Genomic DNA, 13,436 nt, shown 5'->3' with positions numbered 1-13,436 from the left:
GCATACATAATTAATAGTATGCATATTGTTCCGAAATGCTCATAGGTACTCATTTGTATTCTTACATTAATAAACACTTTTTTAGCCGAATAATAACGTAAAATAATACAACACTCATTTGTCACTAAACGTGAAGAAAAATGTAATATTATTTTTATAAATACCTGTGAATAGATACGCCGGCATTTCTCCTGGCTTTGCATCCTATTGCACTGCAAGAGACCATGGATTTTTACTTAAAACATCGACGAAAATATCAGCTCACTTCTTTCAAGATCGAGAGAATAACAATATTATATCCACGATGTTGTTTTACGACACAAACTTGAAGCTAGCAACTCCAGTAATACCAACTGTCTTTCTCCGATTCGTATTTTTTCGTACATAAATGAGGCATGTTCCCTCTCCAGTCTTCAATCTCTTTGGGGTATAACTCAAAAATCTTTTTTAATTATGTCGATTTGACCTCCGGTATTGTGACCATACCAATTTTCATGTACATTGTAAATAGTTGAAGAGTTTCAGAATACATTTTTCGAAAAATTAAAGATTTTGAATTTTTTATCTACCAACAGCTACCAACAGTAGAAACATTGTATAATATTATAGTCTATGGCAACATTCATCAAGTTTCATTAACTGTCAAAATAAAACTAACCTAATTCGCAATGTCATAACAGTGATGGTTCCGTATTATGCGGCAAGCAATTTATTTATATTAAATAATAGTCTTTGAATAACAACATTGAACTGGTTGAGAATGCATTTATGGTGATTTTAAAATGGCGAGTTATTGCAGAACTTTTTCTTGGCTTCGTACATCGAAGAGAGTGAAAAATTTTAGCTGCATCAATAAATCCTTATTCTTTTCCACTGGCAATATCAAAAGGAGTATCGTATTGGGCATTGAAACTTCGTGCGATGATACAGGTTGTGCTGTAGTTGATGATTCCGGCAACATCTTGGGAGATGCGCTGAACTCGCAGCAGTTAGTACATTTGAGGTAAAACATGGGACAATGTTACAGATTTAAGCAATACAAGATTTGTGGAATAACATTAATTATTAGAACAGATTTAAAATACAGTATTTTTTCAGCCGATTGTCGCAATATCAGGTACTATAAAAAATCAAAGACAGAATTCCTTTATGTTCCCTTGCCCTTATTTGATTCATGCGTTGCCAACTGTTCCGGTTTCTTCGGGATCGTTCTAGAATACGTGACCGTGTCCCGGATCCCAGTTAAACCTCAACTAGTATGCATGTACAAGTTTCCAGGAATATATACCATTTATGTTTATTTTATTAACAGGCAGTTCAGAATGATAAATAGTACCTGGCAAAAGCCGGAAAGCTTTGATCGGGAAGAAAAGCTTAAAAAGTGGTTAGGAAACTGAATGAATCTGGAATAAAATTTTAGTACAAGTCTATGGGGAAGCCAGCGGCAAACACATTTTGAAAATAGTCGATATACTGAATTATTTGTTAGGTTGGGTTAGCTTAGGTAAGATTAGGTTAGGTTTTCATTCTTGAATTCATGAATTTTGCCAAAATCGGCTATGACAATTAGCGCGGTTCCCACCTGGCTTCCCCATAACCGACTTCTACCAAAATTTTAAATGCTGTGAATTTGGATGAATATTTTTTTTCTAGGAGAAAGTACCATTTTTGATTTTTTTTGGCCCACGATGGCCGAGTGGCTTATGCGTCGACTTATAATGTCGTGGGTCCTAGGTTCGAATCTTGGGTCTGGCAAATACAGTTATTATTTTTCGATTTCTGTTTGGAGTCAAGAGTATGGACCTAATAGGTTGAGTAAGTGACTGACATCCATTTCTCGTAAAAACAAAAATGTGTTAATACAAACCTCGGATTGGACCTGGTCACAAAAAAGTCGAAAAAAGAATCACTCAAACAAAAAATTTGGAAGACAAGCCAAAAAAATGTTCCCAAATCAAAGATGTTGAATAAAACATTTATTTATAAATACCTATATGAAAAAGGACCCCCACGTCTATTAATTATCACATTGTTTGTTGCATAAAAATATAGTAGGTACTGAAACTAGTTTCAGTGATTTTGATAGAAAAACCGCAGAAGGCATCTGGTAGATGAAGGGTTTCTTTAATATCATTGTCTTAAATCAAATTCTGAAGGAAAAAATCATACCAAATCTACTTTATAATTGTCTCGGGAAATGTTGGGAACCTTAGTTGCGGACACTAAATTGAAAGTGTTATAAATGTATCACGTTACATATAAGGTTCGATAGTTTGGGCAGACAACAAGAAATAGTGTGGTAAATAAGAGAGTGGTGCTGAGTAAAATAAGATGAATCAAGCGCGATCTAAACATTGTCAAAAATAGGAACCATAGACAGTTACATTAGCCCTGCGTACAGAACATTTGATAAAAAAACCACAGAAGGCATCTGGTAGATAAAGGATTTCTTCAACACCTTTAAGAAATTTTTTAATACCAAATTTATTTTATACAATTATCCTGGAATTGTAACTAAAATTTTGGCAACCCTAGTTATGAAGAATGAGACAAATCAAGCACAATCTCAATATTATCAAAAATAGCCACCATAGACAATAGCATTAGCCCTGTGTACAGGAAGAAATAAGATCTGCACATCTGAATTGTTACATAATTTTCAAAAACCTCAGAACCATTCCTATCGTAGCCACAATAATTTTGATATCATGTATAGTTTATTTTCCTAGGTTGTTTTGTTCATGTGTCACATACTAATCTCATTTCTTCCTTCTGATTCTGTGTTTCTAGAAATGGTGGGATAATTCCTCCAATCGCTGAAGATTTACACCGACACTGTATAGAATCAGTTGTTGATTCGGCACTCAATAAAGCAGAAAAAACCATTTCAGATGTAGATGCCATTGCTGTAACTGTTAAGCCAGGTACATATTTTAGTTAAAATCATTTTTATAAATATCACATTTTTGAAAGGGATTACCCATTCCTATTATTATTTCTTTAACCGGCTTACGTGAAAATCATTTTAAATTAACCACGAGGATGCCTCCGTGACCTCGCAATATTACTTGATCCGTATTACGTCACCCAGTCTGCCATAGGGGTGAGAGAAGATGTGAATCCTCACCCTTTAAACTGAAGCGTAGTTTACTCTTACCGTCGCGCAGTAGGCTCTTTGTGCAGTAGGGGGATACTGATAATGAGTGTCCAAAAGAAGGCAAAAACTTCCTCAGTCAAATAGGTATAATACATTTATTCAAGTTGTATAATGACAATGTAAGAGTGTGACAGGTCACTGCCAGTATTGATACTGGATGTAGATCAAGGGTAGTCAACCTGGCCCCTACCGCCCACTAGTGGGCGTTCCAGCTGTCATGGTGGGTGGTAAGGGTTTTAAAAAGATTTTCATTATGATTATTTTCTTTATAAATCACATTACTGTGGAACCGGTGGGCGGTTAGAAAATTTTACTACAGATAGAGACACAAAAGTGGGCGGTAGATATAAAAAGGTTGACTACCCCTGATGTAGATCGTAGCCTACTTGCCTGATACATTGTTTAATTATTATATATTTATTTTAATCAGAAATCATAATAGGTACCTTTTAATAATACTAGGAAACTTTTTGTTGCTTAGAGCATGGCCATCTGCTTTAAGATCAATAATTAGGAGTTATAAGAAATTGTTCACATGAATCATAGACGGATGGATAGCTTAGAGGCAAAAGCACTCACTCGGAGAGTGAAAGACATGAGTTCGAGTTCCACTCAGCCCAACTTTTTTTCTAGATAAATTAAAATTTTACAGATAAAGCATTCATCTTTCGGATGTACATTTTCTTTATGTAGATAATGTTACACGTTATAGAAGTACATTAAAATATATTATGTCATTCGCTATTCCAACTCTTCTATATATACAACGTTTTTAAATTTTCTGTTGAATTATATAAACTTGACTTGGCTAGCTTAAACGATCAAAAGAATTTGTACTTGATAGAAATACTGAATAATGAAATGTCATTTCATATTGATTTCCATAGTAACGCACGTATATATTAATAATTTAGTTGCTAGGACCCCCTAGCAACCAATAATGGTATCGAAATAACTTGTCATACAAAACAGAATTAACTGAAAATGAATTAAATTCTACTTAAAGATGGCTAAAAGTATTAAAAAAATGCATTGGCATCGTGTTCTGATATATTCTAAAAGTTTCAAATGTCTAGCTAGTCGGGAAGTTAGTTAAAAATCGATTTCAAGATTTGTACCGGACAAACAACCACCGGACAAATAAGAATACGAGCTAAGAAAAACGTTGTAAAAAACGTTGTAAAAATAACCAACGCCTATCGTTTGAACTTGAAAAATGAGATTGACGAGACACTAGCATTATACACTGTTTATGTGTGCATGGATTTACTGCTGACAGTACGTATTATCGTGGGCATAACAAAACATTCATGCGTAAACACGTATTATCATGCAAGATTGCTTGCATGGATAAAAATTGTTCAGAAGCTTCTAAATTTCACGCGACAGTTGGACTGTGTGATATCTGCGCCTGCGCAGTAGAATGATAGTGGCGAATTTGCCAAAAAAAAACCAAGTACACTGCGCATAGACTCATTTTGACGTTTATCGATTTTCACGACCTGTCAAATAGCACCATACAATGAAAGCATCACGTCTCGTTTTTGCTTGAAAAATGAGACAGTCAGCACTTTTATGTGTGTACAGTTATTATCGCGTAAAATACACACTATTGGCGCAAGTAAATCCATGAACGTGTACAGGCGTTATTATCACGACAGATTAATTTGTATGCTGTTGCCGGCGGTAAATCCATGTATGTGTGTAGGTGTTAATATCGAGTCTTCGTCACTGTTGTAATTACAGAATTATTGCATTGTCGAATGAAATGAAATTTTTATCATAAGAAAAATCTTGTGCTTTCAGGACTTCCTTTAAGTCTTTCCATAGGATTGAAATATGCCAAACATTTATCAAGAGGATTTTCTAAGCCTATTATTCCAATTCACCACATGGAAGCACACGCACTTACAGCAAGAATGGCGAGTATATTTACTTATTACTTCACGGTTAAAAATCATTTAAGTTCTTCATTAATTTTTAACTCGCATACAGCATTAAATATTCGACTTTATTGTGAGATTGTTAAATTAGATTCAAAATAACTTATTTTTCAAACACCGTGTTCAGGTGTTTAGAAACAGACAAGTGTTCAGCGATCTTTGTGTATATTATGACCCTTTATACAGTATATGTATGGAAAGTAACTTCACAAGCAATATTATTGAGACAAACAACACAAGACATATTATGTCAAATCGAGTCTTAATTTTGTACAATATGCCAACAGCAAAATAAGAAAAACAGTAGAAAACAACACCTACATAATATTATTATATTCACCCTTTTCAATTTTTATGTATCTGAAAGTAGGATTTTGTTGAGTGAGTTTTCACTGTCATATGTGCGTGAGGAGTTTTTTTTATGTCAATTATAAAATTTGTCACTTCCGAAAGATTGTCTACATACAGCATTTCCCAAACTTTTCTCCCCTCCGCCTGATTATTTTTATACCTCTCCTTCGTGACCCACTGGAATTTGTATTGTTCATACAGATTTCATATTTTTTTTATAAAAAAAACCATATAGTAGTCCAAAAAAAATGAAGAAATTGAACAAGCCACTTAGCAACCCAGCATTTCGCTGTCGTCGCCCACTGCTATGTCGCAATCCATCATTTTGGAAATGATTATTCATTATTTAAGTTTTGAGACACTTTTAGCATGAAAATGCAACAGGTAGTCGAAATCCGGTGAGGTAAACTGATTCGAGTCATTCCTTTGAAAGCCGGGACTAAATGTAACTTCTTTAATTAACACTCTTTCACTTCTTTCATATTAACAGACTGTGTACTATTTTTTGATGTTTCAATGTATAATTTTTTTTCTACTTTTGTGAAAGCTATTGTATCTTTCAGGAGCACCAAGCAGATTTCCCGTTTTTAGTTCTGTTAATATCCGGTGGTCATTGTCTTTTAGCCATTGTTAATGATGTGGATGAGTTTAAATTGCTGGGCCAGAGTATTGACGATGCCCCCGGAGAAGCTTTTGATAAGGTAAATGCTGTCCATTGCTTTCCAACTGTAAATATTATTATTCATTTACTTTATAAATGTTAAGATAATTCTAATAGGATTCATTGAATAAATATTTCAGACCGCACGAAGGATGAAGCTGCGTAATCTCAAAATGTTTTCCGAGTTATCAGGAGGACCGGCAATAGAACTGGCCGCAAGTCTTGCAAAAAATCCTGACGCATTTGAATTATCATCATCGATGATGGGTTACAGGTAAGAAATAGTTTTCAATAGCATAATATACATTGTGTGAAGAATGCACGCAGGAGTATTAATTATTTAATTAAAAATGTCAAAAAATATTAAGCAACAATAGCCAAACTCTTGACAACTAACTAGGTTTGAAATAGGTTTATTTCATTTTATAAATGCAGTACTTAAGGGGGGACATGCTCAGTGTAGGTCAAAATGGAGCTTTTACTCTATTTTCAAAGCATGATCCTGGACATTCCTTAAACGTTGTATATAATCTATTTATATAATTTTAATGCCTTATTATCCTTTATATTTATTTTAAACATTTGATGACTGCATAAAGTATTTTTGTTACATAAAATAGTATTCTTTTAAACCTCTCGCTCTAATGTTTTAGAATATAGTCATATTTCAGTACATGCATGTGCAGTGGTGTTAAGATTTTTTACATTTATTAATTTTTCAACAAATTTATAAAACCATTAGTATAATTTATGTCGACATTATTATAGTGAAATATTTACAATAAAAAATTATATTAATAATCTCTGTGATCCCAAATTTGACAAGAATTAGGCATTTTATTATTCAAAAATGTGCAAGATTAACACATTTGAAGATAATTCTAAAGATACTAATTGTAAGCTATGTCTTTGACCATTCAAGTGTGATAGACATCCTACGAATAATGATTGCTTTATAATAATTATTGACCTAAGAATAAGGTAGTGTTTTTTTGAAATACGCCATTTCTTTTGGCATTCCCCAGTGGTTGAGCTACAACATACGGCCGTAGCCATAAATTGACAAACTATAATTGAAGTAGGGAGTAAAATGATGTTAACGAGCTGATACCAGATGGAAGTCTCCCACAGGAGACTACCTCAAAGGGCGGACTGAACCATCAACTTTCCCAGAACACCACAGCCTACGTCCACTCTTCGCGGTTCTCGCAACCCTCGGCCGAGCAGAGCCCGCCTCCTCAAATCCGAATTCAAATTTGTTCGCGCTCCCGCCAAAATGCAGGCACAGTCTGCCGAAAACGACCGCTCGCGCCGCCACTAGAATCCGTCGGTAAAACAGGGAGGTTCGCGACCGAGAGCGGGATGACGCCGAATCTGACCGTTGAACAGCCAGCATCGCTCTGCTTGCCTCGGACGCGAAGCCAAGATACATCTCCCGCCAAAAGGACCGCGTCGGCAGACTTCTCAAGCATCTCCAGGAAACAAAGGACCACATCGGCAGCACGCCAAGCCACAAGCCCCGATCCTCTCTCCCATCGGACGCCGGACAGCGAGCATCGCCTCGGATGCAAAGCCCCAGCAGCCAAGCCTGCGACACCACGTCTGCAGCCCGCCAAATCGCAAATACGATAAAAATAAACCAGCCTTGACAAAATACACCGTGCGTTTCTGTCCCAAACCCCTGCTTCTTTGGCCATGACATTATCACGGTCCGCCATCTCCGCCTAAGAGCGCAAGAAGGCTGGTGATAGCGTGTGTTTGAACATGTACCAATTAAAAAAAAAAAAAAAATTTTTCGGTTAAGTACATGTTCAAACACGCGCGTTAACATCATTTTACTCCCTACTTCAATTATAGTTTGTCAATTTATGGCTATGGCCGTATGTTTGTAGCTTAACCACTGGGGAATGCCAAAAGAAATGGCGTATTTCAAAAAAACACTACCTTATTCTTAGGTCAATAATTATTATAAAGCAATCATTAATCGTAGGATGTCTATCACACTTGAATGGTCAAAGACATAGCTTATAATTAGTATCTTTAGAATTATCTTCAAATGTGTTAATCTTGCCCATTTTTTGAATAATAAAATGCCTAATTCTTGTCAAATTTGGGATCACAGAGATTATTAATATAATTTTTTATTGTAAATATTTCACTATAATAATGTCGACATAAATTATACTAATGGTTTTATAAATGTGTTTAAAAATTAATAAATGTAAAAAATCTTAACACCACTGCACATGCATGTACTGAAATATGACTATATTCTAAAACATTAGAGCGAGACGTTTAAAAGAATACTATTTTATGTAATAAAAATACTTTATGCAGTCATCAAATGTTTAAAATAAATATAAAGGATAATAAGGCTTTAAAACTGTGGGTGGCAAACATTATCTTATATACATATTTGTCTTATTTATCTGGAATGCATGAGAGAAAACATATTTAAATGTGTAGAAGAGAGCGAGCAAACTGACATGAAAATAATGGAACCATTTATTTTAATCTGGTCGTGAAAGAAAACAAATCCTAGGATACTCTCATGATAGTTTGACAAATGATTTTAAAGTCTAAATGTGATTTTAATCAAAATAATTTCTGTTAAATTAAGTCACTTCCAAGAATGTTTTTCTTTATTGATATCATATTCTACATGCATGTAATAGAGATATGGCAAGCGGTTATAACTGCTGTCTACATAATTTTACAGGAGAGCAAAAATAAAGTTTTGAAATCAGTCTGACAAGAGTTAGTTTATAAGATATTTTGAAGTATTTTATATCAAATTAAGCGGAATTAGCATCCCAGCAAAAACCTCAAATCATTTCCTTTAAAAATTGGAAGTTTTATTTATCTCGCATTTTAAGTAGATATATCTTTTTGCCATATCAACTTTTTTCACATTTGGTCAGATGCAGCTATCTTTTAACGTTACTTTGTGACCAATAAAGTTGCAGCTCTAATATTTAGCCACATCAAAGAATGTACAATTTGGAACATATTATGGAAGAAAACTAAAAAAGTGAAGAAACCGTCTGCCATCATAGTACTGAATTAATACCATGTATCTTTATATTTCTAATTGATAAATGCAGTCAATGTTTCTGCTTATTTTTTATTTTTCTTAAATACGAAAACGTTTTTTTTTGCAAAATCACTTCTCACCTAATGCAATTTTTTTTAAAATGACGTATAGCTGGTTTAGCAGTGGTGCTTTATGTTTTGATTTTATGGAATCGATTGTGTCTGTATACATGATCGGTAATGCAATTTCGTGGCTTTTCTCAGTTCAGGTAACGTTTTGGACGCGTTGAATGTTCAATGTGCGAGGCGCATATATGTATAAGAAAGTTTCCAAATAATAATTGTTCCAATTTTTGTTTCAGGGACTGTAACTTCAGCATGGCAGGATTAAAAAACAGTGTGCGCCGAGAGTTAATAAAAAAAGAAATAGAACATAGTGAGAATAAAATATATATGTATTAATTTAATTTTTATATGTTTTGAGTTACCTCAACTCTTCAATCAATGAGAATCAAATAGTATAAATATATTTTGGTTACTCCTATACAGATATAGAGGCAGATGGTGTGATACCTGAAGTATTTGACTTATGTGCTGCATTCCAAAAAGCTATTACTCGTCACCTTTGCCAAAGGACTCAGAGAGCCATGGAGTATGCTGACTTGACTGAGATGATACCAAAAAATAGAAGAACATTGGTAATTCTACTTTTTTAATAACGGTGCAAGGGTTCGTCATTATTTTTGCAGATTTTTGGAGATGTGAATTAACTGTTTTGATTTTGTCAATGCTAATAGTTTACCAGTGGCGAAGAGTGGAGGTAGGCTGTTAAGATCTGTAGATCTCAGGCCTTGTCAGCATTATTTTGACAATGTAAGTCATTTGACTATCGTCCCATCTACAGTCAGCATATTTTACACGCGTGACATTCTTCTGATGGGGTTTGACTGCCTCGGGCTTGGTAATCGAAACGTTCGAAGTTGCAATGATATAGAGGTCAGCAATTTTGCCAATTGAAAACTATATCAACAATGACTCTCACAATTTACCGAATATTCATGTATATAAATAGCGAGTCATAGTTGATGAGTTAGTCTTAGTATCAATTTTAATCTCAGTCCGATCAGTAATCTTTGTGTCAGTCAGATCTCAGTCTCCTTATCGCTCCGCACAGCATCTCATCCACTGAGCTTCGGGCCTTGGACCAGTAACATAAATCTTGTAACTTACTCTTGTACTGACTGTTAACGCTGCAATAAAAACTTGCTCCTCCATTCAACGGACCAACTTCCAATCTGCCTTTCATCTCACCTCCTGGTCACCTCCTACAGCGGTCACGTCCTTCTACAACCAGACCCGCTAAAGATCCAACATAAATAGTACACGCTAAACTTTGTCAGTCAAATGTATTTGTTTTCATTGAACTAAGACTACAGTGTGTAGATAGATAGTGTTTGTTGGTTTTTAAAATTCAATTAAACCCTGCCTAATCCAAACTTGTAGTCAAAAAATATTCATTTATCGATAAGATATATAAAATGTTGCCATTAAACCTGTATAATACATAATTTTAAATATTTTACAGATAGAAGAATATGTTTTATCGATTATGGTTTGGTTTAACCAGGGCTTAATGAATTAAAAAATACTTACCAACACCATCTGTGATAAGTATGTATATTTAATTCAACAAAAACAAATAAATGTGACTGAAAAAGTGTGCACTATTTTATCAGATCACCCATAATATACGTAAACTATTATGGTTTGGTTAGGCAGTTTGTGTGATACTTTAATTGATTTTTAAAATCTAACCGGCACCATCTGCAAATTGTATTTTTAGTTCAATGGAAACAAACAAGTATGACTGACAAAGTTTAGTATCCACTAGAGGTGAGTTAGCAATACTGTCACCACAGTTTGCGTACTCAAGTCTTGGCATGTACTACCCATACTCAGTATGTGTGGCCCAATAAACTTGTTCGAAGTTCAATGAGATCATCACCGCGACTCGCTAGTTGGTACTGTTGGTAGACTTTCAATACTACTGACATTAAATGCGCTTTATTAAATTTGTCTAGCCGTGATATACTCAACTGTCATTGCTCTCCCTTTCTCCCCAGTTGTAAATTTGGTATAGTGAAGGACAGAGATGGTGACATGTTCGTTTTATAGTAATAATATGGAGTTAGTTTTAGTTCCAGTTGAGTATGAGACTTATATCGAGTTGACGTTAGTCTCAAGTCCCGGAATATGCGTTTATCTGGTTTCGTCATGTTGAGTTTCTCGATTTTTTTAGTGTTATAATGTGTAAATAGATAATAATTATATAAACAAGTTGTGTAAAAATTGCTTCTAAAAAGTCAAGTACGCCAAACGCTGTATATAATATCCCAAATACTAGTATTTTGGAACAAGTTTCGATATTAAGTATTTTTTTATACTGGTAGTAAGTATATTTAGTCTTAAAAATCAACCAGTTTTCCCACCTTTAGTATGCACTATTTATATCGAATCTTAACAGTTTACCTCCACCCTTTGCCACTATAGTTTACCTTATACGTACCTATGTTCTTTTTTATTTGGAAAATACCGCGGTCGACCATGAATTGCTTTGACCGTCGACCGACAACCAAGAACTGCTATATATCTATGTACTTTTCTTTTTATTTCTTGTGCATTTATATCAATGTTTATTATAGGTTGTTTCTGGAGGGGTAGCTTGCAATGACTACATAGCAAAGTCTCTAAGTGTGGTCTGCAATGAAATGGGTTACAATTTTTTACGCCCACGGCCAAAACTTTGTACTGATAATGGAATTATGATTGCGTGGAATGGCATAGAAAGGTAATCTTAGAAATTCAATAATATTTGATTAAGGTGACCTCTAATATACAAATAAAATTTAATATTTCTGATGTATATAAACAAAAAACTAGGCTTTTATACGCTTGTTAATTATTTAAACATTTCATATATTTTTTCAGGTTAAGAAAAGGCATTGGAATAGCATCTGATATAAACTGCTTGAATGTCCAATCTAAGTGTGAACTAGGAGAAAACATTTCAAACAATGTCCTATTGAGAGATATTAAATGCAAATGGGTTAAATTTTAAGAGGATACTTCGAAGCCCATATCCCAAATGATTTTTTTACTTATGATTTAGTCTTTTTACTTATGATTATTCAGCTTTATTTTTATCAGGACTATCTTCATCTCCAATTAGTCCAGATAATTGAGGTTCCACTGTGATAGCTAATTGACCGGCTTGAATCCCGGGTCAGGCAAATTCATGCATCTTGTTTTTCAAAACCTATTCACAAGGTCGAGAACATGATACAAATCAGATTGTAGAGCCATTGAAAAAAAAAGTAATTATATTCTTTACTAGAATCGTTTTAATGTTATGATAATCATTTATGGGCATAGGTTTCCTACGAGATGCTGTTGTGAATATGTGTAGCTGATCAAATCTACTGAATGCAATAAAACAAGGGATGCTACCCACTTTTAGTAATTTGTATTTTATTTTCTTCCTCTTGTTAATCCTAATATGGTCTAAATTTATTGCACCGACACTCACAGTACAGGTATCATGATGATATCCAACCAAATTCGAGAAGGAAAATCTAACATAGTCAATGAGAGATATTCAGTACCTAGTAACCACAGAATAAATTGATATGATAGAAGTGTGAAACCCAGTCGCCATATACCAAGACTTTGAAACCAGGTTTGGTTTATGATTTATTAATTTTAATTGACGGTCAGTCCATAAAATGCAAGAAATACAAAGCCCGTTCGATATCCTTAAATTTTACTAATATTTTGTGATGTAGAGGACTATTCGATTCAATATTGAATGTGTTTTACGTTTACGTGACAAACTTTAATGCATATTTTGATACAGACACAGGTGTTTATCCCACATTTCTTCACTCGAGAATAATTGTAGCTTCTTAGAGCCATACCTAGAAGGTAATCCACTTTATTTTTGTTTTCCCTGTTTGTAACTATTTACCACTGACAATGAGAATAATATGTGTGTAGACCATATTGGACTCATAGCCGCGCCGCATGTTTATCAAATAAAACATTAGGGCTGTAAGACAATTTTATATTTTCTGTAATCACCATTCACATACATTAAATTGTATTTATTACATTTCCTGTTACAGTGATAATTAAAAAAAAATATATATATACACAATAGTTTCTCGTAACGAAATGATCGTACCCACAATAAAGTATTTATATGTAATTTTTTATTTATTATTATAACTGCATA

General features: G+C 34.1%; 1 protein-coding gene across 1 annotated transcript; it reads left to right on the top strand.

Moving 5' to 3' along the window:
• Positions 1–655: 655 nt before the first annotated feature.
• Tcs4 (Threonyl-carbamoyl synthesis 4) lies at positions 656–12,665 on the top strand. Its single transcript, XM_085955027.1, has 9 exons — positions 656–1,003; positions 2,791–2,924; positions 4,964–5,079; positions 6,015–6,152; positions 6,253–6,386; positions 9,508–9,581; positions 9,695–9,843; positions 11,848–11,993; positions 12,134–12,665. The coding sequence occupies exons 1-9, from the start codon at positions 783–785 to the stop codon at positions 12,261–12,263; spliced, it is 1,242 nt and encodes a 413-aa protein (XP_085811153.1). The 5' UTR covers positions 656–782; the 3' UTR covers positions 12,264–12,665.
• The last annotated feature ends 771 nt before the right edge of the window (positions 12,666–13,436 follow it).

This window comes from Rhyacophila brunnea, unplaced genomic scaffold (assembly GCF_057557595.1).
Source record: "Rhyacophila brunnea isolate RB1 unplaced genomic scaffold, BYU_Rbru_1.0 scaffold_4, whole genome shotgun sequence".
Lineage (NCBI taxonomy): Eukaryota > Metazoa > Arthropoda > Insecta > Trichoptera > Rhyacophilidae > Rhyacophila > Rhyacophila brunnea.
Note: the sequence above shows the minus strand (reverse complement) of the source record. Positions and strands in the feature narration are given on the sequence as shown.